The sequence below is a fragment of the Berghia stephanieae genome, chromosome 2 (genome assembly GCF_034508935.2).
Source record: "Berghia stephanieae isolate SIO BIC M18660-M18661 chromosome 2, UCSD_Bste_1.3, whole genome shotgun sequence".
In the NCBI taxonomy this organism is placed as follows: domain Eukaryota; kingdom Metazoa; phylum Mollusca; class Gastropoda; order Nudibranchia; family Aeolidiidae; genus Berghia; species Berghia stephanieae.
Genome location: NC_088361.1, coordinates 63,253,912 through 63,272,211, shown reverse-complemented (window position 1 = coordinate 63,272,211; position 18,300 = coordinate 63,253,912). Strand labels below are relative to the sequence as shown.

The window sequence follows — 18,300 nt, the reverse complement described above, 5'->3', positions numbered from 1 at the left end:
CATACTGTGTGGGCTAATGATTGTGGCAAGTTTTTAATAAAATAATGCAGTAGTTTAAGTAGGTGCATCTTACTAAGTGTGACTTATACAAGTGTAAGCCATCATCTTCCAAATCTGATGTCATTATAATGTATGAGATTGTATTTCTACTTCTATACTAGCCACATATGGTTTATTTACATTTTGTTTTATATTACAAGAAAGAATTAAATGGGCATATTGCGATGGATACAATTTATAGGGTCCAAAAGGATGATGCATTATGTCTAAATTTGAGCAACTTATTTTATGATTCACAAACATGATAACTTGTGTATTTTAGTTAATGTCCCTGGAAAATTATTATATCCAACAACACAAAAATGTCTTCTTTTTTTGTTGTTGAAGTATTTGAAAAAATTGCTCTGAAAACCTACCAGTTCTTATGTGTCAAAGTCGGGACACTTTTTTTTCGTTCACCCAATAAATCTTGTTTAGTGAATATGTGCCAAATATTTCCAAGATGGTATATCATTACACTATTATACAAAGATAAACATTTAATTGATTGGAAATAGGCACGTCATTCTAATATCAGATATTTTGGGAAAATAATTATAAAACCTTACGTTGGTTCCCATGAGCCTTTAGGACTGTAGAGTCGACCTTTGAAAGCTTCATGATTTGGTTGTGCTGATGATGACGTAATCTGACTGTCATCAACCAGGTAGTGATTGTTAACACCCATTGGTACAACGCAAACTGTAGATAAATGGTTAAAAAGAATTGATAATGAGAAGAAAAACGTCATGTGTAATCGATAACCTCTCATTCTACTTTTATGGATATATCTCTCAAAATTCCCAGACGAATACAAAAAGCCTTAAAAGCTGGTAAAAATTAGCTATCAAAAGAACACAACATTTGAACATTAAAATAACAGGAATCTATGGATGAGATATGTTAAAAATGAATGTTTGAAAATTTAAAAAAATAATTTAAAGAGAAAAAAAAAAATCTTTGAGAGAAGTATTAAAAAACGCAATATGATTTTGATTATCTAAATACCACCACACAGTAAATGATAGCACCATAAGTATATGACAATCAGAGTAAGAAAGTTAGAGAAAATGTGTCTGATGATATCACTAAAAGGCAGGTAGCCAGTCCTAAGAAGACCATAAGTAGATATCAGCAGTGATATAATATGGCTTTGAGTCTTTCTCATCTAGGCATCGGCTCATAGATCTCCACCGAAAAGAGAGACAATAAACTGATTGCTAATATAACACATATTTATAAAGTTGTAAATTAACCACACACAAAGTTATATAAACAATAACAAAATATCCTCTTCTCTCAAAAGTAGACATATTCATCTATTTCCTGTCTGGCAAATGATTTTCATTTGGTTTCTATGAAAAGAAAAAACAAAAAGAACAGCAGGTGTCGTAAATTAGAAGGAACAACATGAGAGAGGATACAGTATAACCTTACAGTTACATCTGTTTTATAGTTAACTTTTCTTATTGGCAACTAAAGAATGAACATAGACTTAATCACATAAACAAGAAGACCATTTGATCTGTTATACCACAAACTAAATCCTGATTCCAGACAACGCAGTATATTTATTTTTCACTGCAACTATCAGTTATCATTATCATAGTGAGAAGTTTTGATAGCATAACTCCTAACCAAAATCTGTCACAACAAAAAATAAAACCTGTTTTCTTTTCCCCCCAAAAATCTAAGTTTTAACCAGAGAAACCTCAACCAACCAAAGATGAGAAATTCACCTTTTTCCACATAAATAATTGTGTAAAAATGCATTAGAAATCAAATTTAATTTAAAAACAAGTAATGGTGGCTGTGGAAAAAAAATCCAGATTTATTTTGCCATTTTGATTTTTTTTTGTTCTGCATGTGCAACAACCACGCTTGACTTACCGGTTGGAGGAGGGAGGAAGACTCCATGAGTGGGAGCAGGGGTTGGCGTAGTGCTGGAATCTCCTGATGAGGGTGGCAAGGAAGGTGACTGACCCGATCCTGGGGATGGAGATAAGGATGGAGACTGTCCTGTTCCAGGTGATGGTGATGGCGTTGGCGAGTGCATCGGTGGTCGAGTAGGAATGGCAGGATTTTCAGATGATGGGTTGCAGCCAAGCATTTCAAATCTAAATGCAAAATGAGGAACCAAGAGGCTTAGATAATTTTACTGTTTAAAGGTGACAAGTTGAAATGACAGCACGTGTATTTGTACCTTTTTAAAAAGTTGAGTAGGAGAGATGTGACTTTTCATCGAACTCTTGTGACTTTACAGACAATTCTTAGTTATATTAAAATGTAATGAACAAGAAAAATTAACAAATCGAAAGTTTTATTAAGTAAAGTGTGATGATTCCAAAATATATATCATCAATAATAACAACAACAACAATAACAACAACAACAACAACAACAACAACAACAACAATAATAATAATAATAATAATAATTATAATAATAATAATAATAATAATAATTTTCTTTAAAAAAGCTCGAGTTATTATTATTATCATCAACATCATCATTATAATTATCTCTGTCCACTATTCATGTGTCAATTCACCTTAAAGCAACTCCCTTGTGGTAGGAGAGGGGCACAATTCGAATGTACTGAGCAATGATATTTTTGACAAACACAGCTGTTACTTCGGTATTGGGATCAGAGTTTCCAGGGAAAACAGTAGCACTGCCATCCTGACTAAACGAATAAGGGAAGTAATTGGTGCCATCCATACTGGAGAGAACTTCAAACTCCTCAACCCATTTGTCCTCATGCCCTTCTCCTTGAGTGATGATTCCTGAGAGTAATTTTGGCTCCCTGAAGTCCACTTGGATGTTAGGCTTTTGATCACTAGGTCTGAGAAAATAAAACGAAATGAGTTAAATAAATAATGAAGATTATCTTGCTTCTTCATCAGGAATAAATCAAGAGCAATGCACTTGATTCGCTGTATTCAATCTTCTTTAATCATTACTGTTATATAAAGTTTACTATCATAATTCTTCTATTGTTCAATTCACAGAGACTTGGCATCAATGCCACTAATTAACTTGTTATGTTTTCAGTGAAAGGAACAATATTGTCAATGTTAAAATTATTTGGTGCTGAAATCAATATGTCTTACAACTCTTTTTGACAACCGATGGTGAATAAGATGTATTGTATCTTCTAAAGGTACCATTTGATGATTGAATGACACAAATAAATTTACTAAGGACACGTTACCCGTCAACACATACTGTTGAAAAAAATAGTGGCGTGTTAAAGAGTAGAGTAAAACATTTTGATATGTGTAATAACAAGTGACAATAATGAATATAATGAGAATCTATTTAAGATTTTGAGACTCATTTGAATCACAATGGAAGAAGACTTACTCAGGCATCCAAGATCCTTCATAATAATCTCTAGATAGCCTTCCAAGTTCAGGGCCATGATCAGGTATTTCAGAGGTAGCAGAGAGCTGTGTGTCCTCAACCACTCTTTGATTAGCAACACCCATTTCCGTGGTACATACTGGACAAAATAAAATAAAATTCATTAATGGGATGTTTGAAAATATCCCGTACACTTTTTTTTTAAAGTATAAAATATATTCCATTTTATTGAACATTAGCAAGACCTATACCTCAAATTTCTAATATCGTTTAAAGTGTTATAAGGAGGCAATAGTTAATTAAGTTCTCACATGGTTCTAAAGTCGGATACATAGGAGGTGCTGGCGTCGGATTAGTGTATGCTCCATGACTGGGCGTTGGAGTTGGGTTACTGTAAGAACCTGGGCCTGGTGAAAGGGAGGGGTTACTGTAAGAACCTGGGCTTGGTGAAAGGGATGGGTTACTGTAAGAACCTGGGCTTGGTGAAAGGGACGGGTTACTGTAAGAACCTGGGCTTGGTGAAAGGGAGGGATTACTGTAAGAACCTGGGCTTGGTGATGGTGAAGGGTTCTTAATTGACCCCGGGCTTGGTGATGGTGTGGGATTACTGTAAGACCCAGGGCTTGGTGATAGTGAAGGATTATTAACTGATCCTTGACTGGGTGATGGAGTTGGAGTGTAGTATGGCTGAGTGGGAGGCTGGAAGAATGGCACTGTAGGTCTGGGTGTTGACATGGATGTAAACATGCAGCCTATGTAGTTAACTCGTAGAGCTGGACCATTTGGAGACCAAGTCACAGGATTCAGACGGATGTATCGGGCAACAATCACCTGATGGATAGAATTAATGTGAGACTTTTAAATAACAAATGTATTCTTTTGATAAGATTTCTTAAATTGGATTGGCATAAAGAAAAATAGAGGCATGGACTAAAGTGTATATCAATCTCTCTCTCTCTCTCTCTCTCTCTCTCTCTCTCTCTCTCTCTCTCTCTCTCTCTCTCTCACACTCACACACATACACACACACACACACACACACACACACACACAAATAAAACCATAAACTGATCAGAACTCACATGGGGGAAGTAATTTCTGACAACTCCATCGTTATCCTTATTTCCATAGTAGACAACAGCTTGACCATCTGCATGTCTCACAGGGTAGAACGTATAACCATCTACACTGGTACTGATAGTAAATGTAGATATCCATTGGTCTGAGTCTGGACTGCCTTGTGTAAGGACTCCTGACAGGTTCTGTTTTGTTAAAAAGTCAACTTGATGCCATTGTCGAGAATTGGATGAGCTGAGAAGAAAGGATTACATTCAATTTGAAGTAAAAAGAGAGATTTCTATAACGCTTTTATCCAATCCTTTTAAATGGTTAATTTGTCTTTACTTTTTTAAAACACAAAATAAGAGAAAACCATTTCACAGATTCAAAGTTGGTAACATAACCCCCAAAAAATATTAATGAGACATAATTTATGACAGTAGCAAATGTGCAAACACTGGAATTAATTAGAGAATGCCAATTTTTTCTTTTTCAAATCGTGGTTTAGTTTAAACAATGAAAAGTAAATGAATGAGACTGAATAATAAAAATGTAATTGTGATTTACTTTTATATCTGCATCCAAATCAATAGGATTGACATGGAGAAACTTTTCATTTTTGATTCAAGTTCAGGCACCTTTTCCACCTTATGATTACCTAAGAAACTAATTTCTATAGAAACATCATACCTTGCCTGCACATTAATAGGAAAATCACTAATTCACTGATAAAACGAATATACATATCTATATAGTGCATTCCCATAGATTCATCATAAGTAATGAACCACAGCAATTCATTTATTTCCAAAGCAGACATCAAGTAACCAATATCTCATTTTATACAGAGCACTAGCAGACTGTAAGATACCCTACTAGCATCATCACTCTTACAATATTTAACATTGTCTATGGTGGGGTACACAATCACACCTGAATTGAATGGTTCAAGTTCCAGTTCAAATTCATGAGAAACGGAAAGGCATTGCATGAACATCACTGCATCGGATTGCAACAAATCAATTGATTGAAGTCACATGAGTCATTCTTTTGTTCTTACGTGCATGTGTACTTAAAAAATATACTTATGAAAGATTCAAAGCCATCAAAATCTACTATTCCATTCCCATATGTGACCCACCGTCTCAAAGCGGTATTTTATTATGGCAGGATGAACTAAGTGTTCAAAATTGAATTCTTAGCCAAAAACATGAATCTCGGGGTTCATTTTTACTTTTTATGGTGGAAAATTAATACAGTTTCTTACATTATAAAAAAAATAAAGTTCTTTTTTACAATCATTTTAATTCTTGACACACTTTTTTGGGTCTTCTTAATCCTGACATAATACCATTTGGCGACAGTCAGATATTGTAATACAGTGATACTCGACAAAAGTCTATCCTAAAGACACATTACTATGGCCAGGGTTTTGAAATCATTGTCATTCAGCGAGTTACTGATCATGCTCAACATTGCTTGGCTTTGTTTTAAGATGTGACACTCAGCCAATCAACCAACTGTTTATCAACAATTTAGTACCTTGGAATCCAAGCGCCTGCTTTGTTATTAAGCCTTCCTTCAGCAGCACTGTGAAGTTGGTCCTCATAACTTGATGCAGACAACTGGCCATCAAAAACACGATCTGGGGTGTCCACAAACAGTGGCACATTGCAAATGACATCTGGAATTAAGAGCAAATATTTTTGTGTTATCTCATGAAAAAAAATTGGAATGAAAAAAGTGAATCCAATTATCACCATGATCACAATAATAATTATCATCATCATCATCATCATAGTCATCATCATCATCATCATCATCATCATCATCATCATCATCATCATCAACATCATCATCACATCATCATGGTCATTATTATTATTATCATTATTATTATTATTATTATTATTATTATTATTATTATTATTATTATTATTATTATTATTATTATTATTATTATAATTTTATTATTATTATAATTATTATTATTATATTATTTTTATTATTATTATTATTATTATTATTATTATTATTATTATTATTATTATTATTATTATTACTATCATCGTCATCATCATCATTATTATTATCATTGTTGTTGCTGTTGCTGTTAATGTTGATAAAGTCATGTTTTTTAGTTGACATTGATTCTATTAATCTAGGTTTAGATTATAAAAATAATAAATCCATATTTTACTAACTGTTGGTTTTTGGATTGCTTCTATAAGGCGCCACTGAGCATTGTAAATAAATATTGGCACTTTACAAAATACACATTACATCAGATTATATTACATTTAAATATTTGTAAGGTAAATGTAAAAGTCATTGCCAATATGTAAATTTTAAAAAACGACATAAAGTTAAAATCAATTATCACAAGTAAAACTTATATTTTAAAGTATAAAAACCTGAGCCATTTTTGCAGTATTAAAAAAACCCCAAAAAAACAACCGTCAGTGTGAGTCACTATCACTGACAATCCAAACCAACCTTGATATGTTGCTTCAGGCCAAAAAACATAGCATTATTATAGTTTGAGCGCCATGTGCTATATGCCCCCCCCCCCCCCTCTTCGCCCCTTACCTCAGCCCCCAAAAAAGAAATAAAATATATCAGAAAAGTAATCTTCCAAATTTTTCAGTATTCTTGGTTGACATAGTTAATCTGAAAGATTAATTTTATAGTTAATGAAATATCCTTGTCAGCAAACTGTCGATGTAACTTCACTGAAAAATACTAAGAAAAAAATCGATATCAAATATATACTTACCAGGAGTTAAAACAAATGGTGGGGGTGGGATAAATATATTTGTTGTTTCCGATACTTGAGCACTAGGTGAAACACTTGAAGATCCGTATTGACCAGGACCAGGTGAAACACTTGAAGATCCGTATTGACCAGGACCAGGTGAAACACTTGAAGATCCGTATTGACCAGGACCAGGTGAAACACTTGAAGATCCGTATTGACCAGGACCAGGTGAAACACTTGAAGATCCGTATTGACCAGGACCAGGTGAAACACTTGAAGATCCGTATTGACCAGGACCAGGTGAAACACTTGAAGATCCGTATTGACCAGGACCAGGTGAAACACTTGAAGATCCGTATTGACCAGGACCAGGTGAAACACTTGAAGATCCGTATTGACCAGGACCAGGTGAAACACTTGAAGATCCGTATTGACCAGGACTAGGGGAAGGACTCGAAGATCCGTATTGTTCAGGGCTAGATGAAGCACTTGGATTTACATATTGTCCAGGGCTAGGTGAAGCACTTGGATTTACATATTGTCCAGGGCTAGGTGAAGCACTTGGATTTACATATTGTCCAGGGCTAGGTGAAGCACTTGGATTTACATATTGTCCAGGGCTAGGTGAAGCACTTGGATTTACATATTGTCCAGGGCTAGGTGAAGCACTTGGATTTACATATTGTCCAGGGCTTGGTGAAGCACTGGGATTTACATACTGTCCAGGGCTAGGTGAAGCACTTGGATTTACATACTGTCCAGGGCTAGGTGAAGCACTTGGATTTACATATTGTCCAGGGCTAGGTGAAGCACTTGGATTTACATACTGTCCAGGGCTTGGTGAAGCACTTGGATTTACATATTGTCCAGGGCTTGGTGAAGCACTTGGATTTACATATTGTCCAGGGCTAGGTGATGGATTGGGTATTTCGGTCCCTGTGTGTGGTGGCGGCGGACTGCATCCATAAAGGTTGAATCTCAAACCAACAGAATTATGGAAATCGGTGGGTTGTATTCTCACATAGCGGGCAGTGACTGCATTGAAGAAATTTGGCACTGGTGAAAATTGGTCTGTGTTCCCATTAAACACAATTGGATCATTGTTATCATCAGTGACTTGGATGAAGTTGATTCCATCATTGCTGTAATAAACGGTGTATTTGCTGACCCATGATGGATCATTTGCAAGGCCTTGAGTCACAACTCCAGATATTTCATATGGAGCCAAGAAGTCAACTTGAACATAAGGTTTCTTGTCGTCAAGACTGTTTAGGGAGAAGTAAATGATGAGAAAAGGACATTACTTTTATTTTAATGAAAACACCCAAATCAAAAGACCAAGATTACTATCAATTCAAGGACTCCTCAAAATTGATAGCTTTCATTAAATAACAACTAAACAGTGTGACGTGCAATGTAATGAATCCATAGCCCATGAATGAAAAATGATTACATCTCCTACGACAAATCACGATTTTATGTGACAGACATTCTTTGAAATTGATTACTGGTTTATGCTGCATAAATATGAAAGCTCAAAGTGAAAATTATTTGCAATAATCAGGGGGGAGGGTTGGACAAAAATTGAATCTGTTGTTCTCTTTTTCCAGGACGGATGTTTAAGTGTCCCTTCATTTTTTCAAACATCAATTTTTATTATCTTTTCGTTAAAAAAAATTAAATTAAATTAATAAGTAATTGAATCTGTTACAGAAACTCTTGTTCCATCTGGACGTTTATTCTAATAGACATTCTTCTACATTATTCACTGAATGAATATAAGTTAACCAAACCAATGAAACCTGTATGATAGAAGGGATGAATGAATTAAATGAATTAATAATAAGCTTTTTATTACCTTGGCGACCACCCTCCTGAGAGGGATCCATCAATCTGAGTGAAAATTCTGGCTCTGGTCGGACCATGGTTGGCGTCCAAGTAACTTGAGGATGTCAGCTGGTAATCTCTAATGACCTGAGGGTTGCTGATTCCCATTGGTATATCACAAGCTACATGAGCATGACAAACATAAATATACACATCAATCATTTTATCAATCATCGCCTCACATTGGTATCAAGTCGGAGTGATCTCGATGCTAAAAAATTGAATCTATAGTGAAAAAAAATATATACGAGGTCAATTAGACATGTTTTCTTAAATAAAATGAATAGACATGAGTAAACTGAAAAAATCTAAAATTTCATGTTTCTGAAATTTGATTTTTTTAAAATACTTTTCGGCAGCTGCTTCATCCCACATCAATAACAGTTTGGCTAACATTTACTAAAACTGATACCATCAAGCATTCTGTTTGGGAAAATCTGATACTGAACATCAAATATGATTTCATTATGGAAGAGAGAGAGAGAGAGAGAGAGAGAGAGAGAGAGAGAGAGAGAGAGAGAGAGAGAGAGAGAGAGAGAGAGAGAGAGAGAGAGAGAGAGAGAGAGATTGTGTGTGTGCTTGTGTGTTAAAAGCAATGAAACATAATGAAAAAGATATAGATTAATAGAGTTATAAAATCTTTTAATGATCAAATTAAATATCATTTTACTCACGAGTGGCAGTGGGCAGGGTTGGGACATTTGTGTCTCCAGGGGATGGAGATGGAGTTGGCACTCCTCCTGATCCACGTGTTGGGGCAAGTGATGGTGTGTTGCCACCTCCAGGTGTAGGAGCTAAAGTGGGTACACGCTGAGGTGGTAGGTCTGGTTCACAACCAAGCACGTTGAACCGCAATCCGATACCTCTAGGAGAAGGTGTTACAGGAACCAATCTAATGAAAGTGGCAATCACTTCACGGTTAAACAAGTTCCTCACAGGGGTGTTTTGGTCCTTGTTTCCTGTGAATAACACGGGTGTTGATTCACCAGGGAAAAGGGTGTAAGGCACAAAGTGTTGTCCGTCCAGACTTGTGTAGATTTCAAACTTTTCAACCCATCGTTGTTGATCTGGACTCCCTTGAGTGATTACTCCTGATAAAAGTTTGGGTTCTTTGAAGTCAACCTGAATCCATTCATTGGATGGTGATCTTTAATAGAGGAGACATACATTTTGTTTAGTTCTAAAAAAATTATTTGCATCAATTAATATTCCTAAGTGAACCTTAAGGAACAAAATTCGATTTCTAGACCTATAAAAACCTGAAGCTTATCCATATTTGAATTGAATCAAAATTTAATACACGTAAATATATGTAAAGTGTTTTCCAAAATACCTATCTTAAAGAAATGTGAATTGAGTTAGTTCACAATACATGAATCCCATCACTGATCACACGTTTGATTTTTTTTTTTTAACTAGAAAAAAAATAAACAAGCTATAACAAAACATTAACCTTGAATTAATTTTGTTATATATCAATCATCAAACCCCTATAAGTACAATTCAGATATTTTATAAAATCTCCCTAAACCTGTGACTAAAACAGAAAGGTGTGTTTTGGCAGTAAAAGATTGGACGATTTTAAACAAACTAAAATCAAATGATAAAAAAAACTGAGTTTATGCTCTGTGGAAATTTCAAAGATAATGGGTATAGAGTTGCACAACAGACGGAAAACGACCACAATAAAAATTTATTCAACTTATAAGGACAGACAAGAATTGTTCACAGCCTTTGCTAAGGATTTCGCACACAGGTAGGATGATGAAAATAAAGTCGGGAACAATGATGATTATGATAGTGATGAAAGCGATGGCAATTCAAATTATGGTGTGTGTTTTCAAAGAAAATAAAAGTAGATGATGGTATGAACTAAGAGAACAAATCCTCAATCAAGATGAAACTAAAGTATAAAATTAAAAAAAAATATTTTATAATTAAAGCTCTGCCTCTTATTTAACAGAAAATTTGAAAATTCTGCAGGGTAAGATCTTTAAGATCCACAAAAGTTGCACTTCACTGTTTAAAAAAAAAAAATGTCAAAAGCATTCTTACACAGGGATCCAGGATCCACCACTCTTGGGGGACAATCTGTTGTAAATACGGCCATCAGATGCTTCATGATTTGTATCAGTAGCTGATGATGCAGTCATCTGATTGTCTTTCACAATGTATTGATTGCTGACACCCATGGGAATCACGCAAACTGAGAATAAAAGGGAATTTACACAGATTAAATATTTTTGCGTAGACTGTGCTCAACAACAACAACAAAAAAGCATTTTTAAAAAGGGAGAAAAACAAGATATGTCTCTGCTTTTAGGCTTTTGATTTTCAAATGGGTTACAGAATTAATAAAAAGAAGAAAAAAAAAATAAATATCATATTTATTAATTGTAAATGGAAAAAAATTATCTTTCGGGTCTACCAATGTTTTCTTTTAAATGAGAAATTACCTAGGCATCTGATATACAGTGCAGTACTGCAAAGTGAGCAATGCGCAGTAAGTTTTTTTGGTCAAGAAAAAAAAATGATTGGCCAAAAAGATATTTAATCTTTCTGGTATCCACATTATTAACATTACCTGTAGGTGGTGGCAAATAGACTCCATGAGTTGGGGCTGGTGTTGAAGACGAATCTTTATTCCCAGTTGGAGAAGTAACACTAGGTGTGTCACCAGACCCTGGTGATGGAGAGAGTGATGGAGACTCTCCTGATCCTGGAGATGGAGATGGAGTAGGTGTGTGCATAGGTGGGCGTGTTGGTGTGGCAGGGTTTTCTGAGGATGGATTGCAGCCAAGTACCTCAAATCTGAAAAAAAATAAAATGAAAGGTATGATACAATGGCATTCAAATTTAGACTTCAGAGTCTGTCACACTCTTGTGTCATAGACACCTAGGGAAATGTGGAAATATTTAAAGAACAACAGTAGATTCACGCAGCCAAATTACTCACGCCAAAAGCCACAAGGTCTCAGTCTTACATAGCTTTTAGACGCACTTATTTTTATATTTTTAAAATCATAGACCACAGAAAAAAACAGACTTTCACATTTCACAGGATTGTCATGGCGATGGACTCCTGCTAGTGCCTGGGAAAAACATATCATTTCAGGATTAACCTTATACTAAAATGTAACCATGAGCTTAACGTCGTATACTAAATGGCTTCATTGAAGAAAAAGATTTGTTTTTCAAACTTAAAAATACTTCGAATTCCTCTCTATGAATATTTAGACTTTAAACTCAATGCTTTTTTCATCTAATCCATTTCGACATAAAACCAGATTGACGTGGTCACATTGATCACAAATTTCCAATTCATTTTTTGGGGAAATTATTTTTAAAAAAACTGAATCAAAGCAAAAGACTTTTATATTGAAGGAGGTAACATCTCTCACCTTAGTGCAGCAGAATTGTGAGAGGTTACAGGTTTTATTCTGATGTACTGAGCAATAAAATTTTTCACAAATGGCTGGGTAACGGGAGTATCAGAATCAGAATTTCCAGTGAAGACAGTTGCTATACCGTCTTGTTTAAAAGAATAAGGATAAAAGTTGGCCCCATCCATACTGTAGTGCACTTCGTATTCCTCTACCCATTTGTCCTCTTGTCCTTCTCCTTGAGTCACAATGCCTGAGAGAAGTTTTGGCTCCTTGAAATTCACTTGGATGTATGGGCTTGAGTCACTTAACCTGAAGGGTTTTCAGATATATTACGTAAGTGTTAATAATGTTCAATCAAGAATGCTTCTGGCTGCTTTCATGTTAATGTTAAGTGACACAGTTGTAAAAACATTGTTAATCAAGAAGAAAAGCTATGGTCAGAGAAAGCAAATACTAAGTTATTTGCTGTCATGGGCAGTTAAAATGTAGACAAAAATTTACTATACTAGTTTCAATAAAGAACAGAATATATCCCAATGAGAATCCTGGGTTCAAACCCTTCTTAAGATGTCAAAAAGCAAGAGACAGTAGAATTAATACCCTAACATTCCTTGTTATGTATTATATTCTTTATTGAAGATATATACTTGTAGAGAAATCTAAGAGTTTTGTTACCAAGTATTTTGCATTGTGTTCTCACAGACAAAGTGTTAAACTTAAGATAAAAAAATACACGAATAAATATTATTCTTTAAGTAAAATAAAAATTCATAAGTGAGATGGATGGATTAAATAGTGCAGTTACTATTTATTCTTTTTAATTGGAAACATATTCAATATATTGGTAAATTAATGACTGGTACATTATGCCGCAAAACCTAATGAAGGAAATAATGCTCAAACATAGTGACAACTTATACAAAAATGAAATTATTCCACGTTTTTACAATTTCATTAAAATGCTAGAAGAAAGTGAAATAAATTGCAAATGAAACTGCAATATCTTACTCAGGAATCCAAGAGCCTTCATAGTAGTCTCGTGATAATCTTCCCAGCTCAGATTCATGATTGGGATCATGAGATGAAGCAGATATTTGTGAGTCTGTGATTATCTTCTGGTTCCCGACTCCCATTTCTTGAGTGCATACTTGTGAAAGAAATTATATCATATTTACTTTAAAGAAGTATTTTATGCTTTGACACACTTACATAGGATGTTAAAGAAAGATTTGGTTTTTAGGTGACCCATTAAATAAGAATGCACTATAAAATTCAAACACTTGTAAAGTGTATTTTTGACAGATTCAACACACTCGATGCACTTCATCTATTTTCCCTTCCCTTTCCCTCTCGCCCAGACTAAATAGTTGAAAAAATTACAATATATGCAGCCAAGTACACATTAACACCTGAGTCAAGTAGGATAATAATAAAGTGTCTTACCGAAAGAAATAAAACTAGGGCCACAGTTTTGCAATCATGGTCACCATACCTTCACTAACAGTGTTCAATATCATATGACTTTGATACAACATAGTTCTGAACCACCGACTCCATAATCATTTGACCAAGAGTATCATTATATCAAACAGATATTTGCTCAAATAAAATAATATCCAAATGTCATCAAAATAATTCTTTTGCTATTGTGAAAATAGCATTCTGTACAATAGGATACATTAGTCTCTCTTCATCAAAATCAAATTTGTCCAACTATAAAACCTTTAAAAACTGAAAATGCAGTCACAACATCTGGCAATAATATCTGAGTGAGACGTTTTGAAAGGAGCTAACCTTATTTTAGATGTCCTTTGGTTAAAATTTTTAAAAAGTAAAAAATGTGAATTTTTATATTGGGCAATATCCATTAAATATACTAGCAATCATTTTTGAACATCAATTGAACACGTGAGATATGACATGCAGTCTGTAAGGCGCTATTATGTTATTTTTGACAGAGACAGTGCCATTACTGGCAAGTACTCAATATTTACACCTGAATATGGTGAGGAAATGTGAGTAAAGAGCATTTTCCAAGGACTCAACTTTGCCTATAACCTCCAACTCCCCCCCCCCCCCCCCCCCCCCCCACCCCTCAAACAGATGACAAATAAGTCGCAGGCCAAGTCTAATACTACTAGAACAAAATGAAAATCACCTACATGGTTCAAGAGTGGGGTACATTGGAGGAGCAGGAGTAGGACTGTAAAATGCTCCATGAGTTGGTGATGGATTAGGGTTGTTGATTGATCCCTGGCTTGGCGATGGTGAAGGGTTCTTAATTGACCCCGGGCTTGGTGATGGTGTAGGATTACTGTAAGATCCAGGGCTTGGTGATAGTGAAGGATTATTTACTGATCCTTGACTGGGTGATGGAGTTGGAGTATAGTATGGCTGAGTTGGAGGCTGGAAGAATGGCACTGTAGGTCTGGGTGTTGACATGGATGTGAACATGCAGCCTATGTAGTTAACTCGTAGAGCTGGACCATTTCGAGACCAGGTCACAGGATTCAATCGTACAAATCTGGCTACTATCACCTGAAACATCAATTTACACACGTTTATACATCATTGTAATAAGAAATGAAGTGAGCAGAGAAGTGTCAGAAGACAATAGAAAATAAAAAACTTTTGCAGTAATTGGATTTGAACCCACACCCTGACTCTTACGGCACTTCTGCCACTTAATTTCAATAGTTAAAATCTAAGCAAAATAGGACATTAAATAGGGCAGTATGGTACAATGATATGATCTTTGCTTCAAGCCCAGATGCTCTGTGTGGCCTTGAGCAAGTCACCTCACCCAAGCTTGCTTTGTTGTGCTCCACTAAGGCTGACACCTGGGCTGTTCAATCTTCCATAGGAATGGACCCTAAACATAAATCTCCCTTTGGCAAAGGAGAATAAAGGGAATCTTATTTTATTAATTCTACCAATTTGCATTGTAGGGGTAAACTTTTTCCCCCGAATAATACAGACTTTAACACTTACCAGAAATTTTGCTGATTATCAAAAAACACTTCATCTTTGGAAAGAGTATATATGTTTTATATTCTTTCTCTATTAAAAAAAAGTTTATAAGTTTGTATGTAATACACAGTGTGACATAGAAATTGTACTCTGCATGTCCAGTGATGAGTGTGTGTGTGTGTGTGTGTGTGTGTGTGTGTATGTAGAGAGAGAGAGAGAGAGAGAGAGAGAGAGAGAGAGAGAGAGAGAGAGAGAGAGAGAGAGAGAGAGAGAGAGAGAGAGAGGGGCCATTAGTTGATAATCATTATCACCATTCTCGGTCAAATCCAACTAGCGATCACTTACATGTGGAAAGTAATTTCTGGCTACTCCGTCTTTATCTGTGTTGGCATGGTACACAACAGCCTGACCATCTGAATGTCTCACAGGGTAATATGTGTAACCGTCCACACTGGTACTGATGGTGTAAGTAGATACCCATTTGTCAGAGTCAGGACTGCCTTGTGTCAAAATTCCTGATAAGTTCTGAGGTGTCAGGAAGTCGATTTGATGCCACTGGTCTTTGTTGGCAGTTCTGAAAAAGACAAATTACAAGATAATATGATAATAAATGTGACTCCATCAGGTATTATATTGGAATAAACGAAGCGAGGAGAATGGAAATTAAAGTCAACATTAAAAAAATTACCGGATATTTTCATTAATAAAAGCACATTTCTTTGAACTAAACTTTCTAAATTTTAATACCAAATTCAACTATTAGGGTTTTGGAAGTTGTTCTTCAGAACCATGAAGCCAATGGAGACTGAATTTATTCCAATTTTTATAGTGCGTCCTACCCTTTGGACATAAGATTAGTCTATTAAAAAGTACTTTCTCCCAGATCTAATAGACCCAGCTAAATCCCATGGGGGTGGGGTCCAAAAAAAAAAAAATCTCAACTGCACTCAGGAACGGCACTGGACAATTTGCCAATGAAATGAGGGCTCAATGATTTTGATTTTCAAGAAGCCCCCCCCCCCCCCCCCCCCCTTCGGTACATGGCCCTAAATACCTCCAATACCATTTTTAACATAATACCAAATTGAGACAACATATTACAGATGGATGTATGAATGACAACCAAAATATATGATCATAAGACAAGAATTGGACTTGTGTCTTTCATGATTAATGATTTTGCATGATTCCATGGCAGAATTGGTACAATGTCCCTATTGAAAAAGGATTGGGCTTGGCCAGTTGATCTTAAAGGATTTCCTGCATGGCAATGATAGCTTACTCTAGCCCTACCACTGTCTCCTTGAATAATATATATTTCACACATTAGCCCCACTCAAGCCAACTAAGAATGAGTGTCTGGTAGTGGCGATTGTTGTAAGAGTGCCAGAACAAAAAAAAAGACAAAAAGAATAGATTAGTAAACAGATGACTTGTATTGTTTGATATGAACATATTTTGTTCCATGAGCAATGGAGAGAATTTAAAAAAAAAAAATTAAAAATCAATATAATCCCAGATACCCCACTTAATGTGCTGAATAATTTTACATATTTATTTATATTTATTTATGGTTGAAACGAGTAATTTAGAGTAAATATGGGAATACATCAGATAAATTTCTAAGAAATCCGAGTAAATATTTGTAGAGAACAATACAATAACTCCGTATCATTATCACCATCATAATCATCAACATGATGATCATCAGGATCATCTTCTCCTTCTTCTTCTTCTTCTTCTTCTTCTTCTTCTTCTTCTTCTTCTTCTTCTTCTTCTTCTTCTTCTTCTTCTTCTTCTTCTTCTTCTTCTTCTTCAAATACTACTATTACTACTTATTCTCTTTCATCATCATCATCATCATCATCATCACTGCCACCACCACCGCCGCCATAATCAACAACAACAAAAAAATTGTGAACAACTTTTGGCATAAATATGTTTGTGTAAAATATTAATTACAGACAAAAATGATGATGAAAAACTTACCTTGGTATCCATGAGTTAAATTCATTATTCAGTCGCCCAGCAGCTGCACCATGCTTCACATCAGCAGAACTTGATGCCGAAAGCTGATTATCAGGCATGAAATTTGGCATGTCCACATACATTGGAACATTACAGATAACATCTGGACAGGAATTACAAAAACAGACATAGAAAATAAACACAATATCTGCATTTCGTTACCATAATTCCAAAATGTGAGGGGGAAAATCAGTACGAAATTAATTAAGATACACGATGTTGCCCTTTGTTTGAGACTTACTTTTTTAAATGCTCGCAAATAGATACAGCTCAATTAAAAATAGAATCAGATTAATTGCCAATTCTAAAATAAAACATTTATAAAAAATTTCCTCATATAGCCCAAATTTTGAAAAAACTAAACAAAAACAACAACAAAACACCCAAATTATGTTGCAAAATTAATGTAATCGAATTCTGGTGAGTATCCTGCTCTAGGTTTAGAAATCCGGTTTTCGGGAAAGTAAGTTCTCAATTTTTGATTCCCTTAAGAGTTAAAACAAAACTTCAACAAGATTTGATATGTCTCTCAAATGTAGACTAGAGAGTAGATGAGGAAAATGACTCTTCATTAAATTTTATCCTAAAATTATTTACATTTGGATGATAAAAAATATGTTTTAATCAAAGGTACCTACAATCATTCAAAAGAGTACAGATGAAAAAAAAAAAAAAGAAATTATATAAAGATGCCCCAAAACTATTTGCTAAAAAGATGTTTGATGATAGACAATCTCTTAATCCAGCATGAAATAGACCAAGACAAGATTGGAATTTTTGTTTATTGTCGAATAAACCAGGAAGAAA

At 35.0% G+C, this 18,300-nt stretch overlaps 1 protein-coding gene across 3 annotated transcripts in view; it reads right to left on the bottom strand.

Moving 5' to 3' along the window:
* LOC144965316 (uncharacterized) overlaps positions 1 to 18,300 on the bottom strand; it is a 115,934-nt gene that overhangs the window by 58,174 nt on the left and 39,460 nt on the right. For all 3 annotated transcript variants that reach the window (XM_078900541.1, XM_078900540.1, XM_078900542.1), the window contains 17 exons: positions 17,455 to 17,596; positions 15,811 to 16,039; positions 14,658 to 15,033; positions 13,504 to 13,642; positions 12,511 to 12,804; positions 11,694 to 11,920; positions 11,165 to 11,315; positions 9,784 to 10,256; positions 9,081 to 9,231; positions 7,241 to 8,487; positions 6,007 to 6,148; positions 4,488 to 4,716; positions 3,717 to 4,236; positions 3,406 to 3,544; positions 2,591 to 2,884; positions 1,930 to 2,156; positions 609 to 741 (listed from right to left, as the gene is read on the bottom strand). In XM_078900541.1, coding sequence (XP_078756667.1) covers positions 609 to 741; positions 1,930 to 2,156; positions 2,591 to 2,884; positions 3,406 to 3,544; positions 3,717 to 4,236; positions 4,488 to 4,716; positions 6,007 to 6,148; positions 7,241 to 8,487; positions 9,081 to 9,231; positions 9,784 to 10,256; positions 11,165 to 11,315; positions 11,694 to 11,920; positions 12,511 to 12,804; positions 13,504 to 13,642; positions 14,658 to 15,033; positions 15,811 to 16,039; positions 17,455 to 17,596 — 5,113 coding nt within the window. The remainder of the gene's footprint in view (positions 1 to 608; positions 742 to 1,929; positions 2,157 to 2,590; positions 2,885 to 3,405; positions 3,545 to 3,716; positions 4,237 to 4,487; positions 4,717 to 6,006; positions 6,149 to 7,240; positions 8,488 to 9,080; positions 9,232 to 9,783; positions 10,257 to 11,164; positions 11,316 to 11,693; positions 11,921 to 12,510; positions 12,805 to 13,503; positions 13,643 to 14,657; positions 15,034 to 15,810; positions 16,040 to 17,454; positions 17,597 to 18,300) is intronic.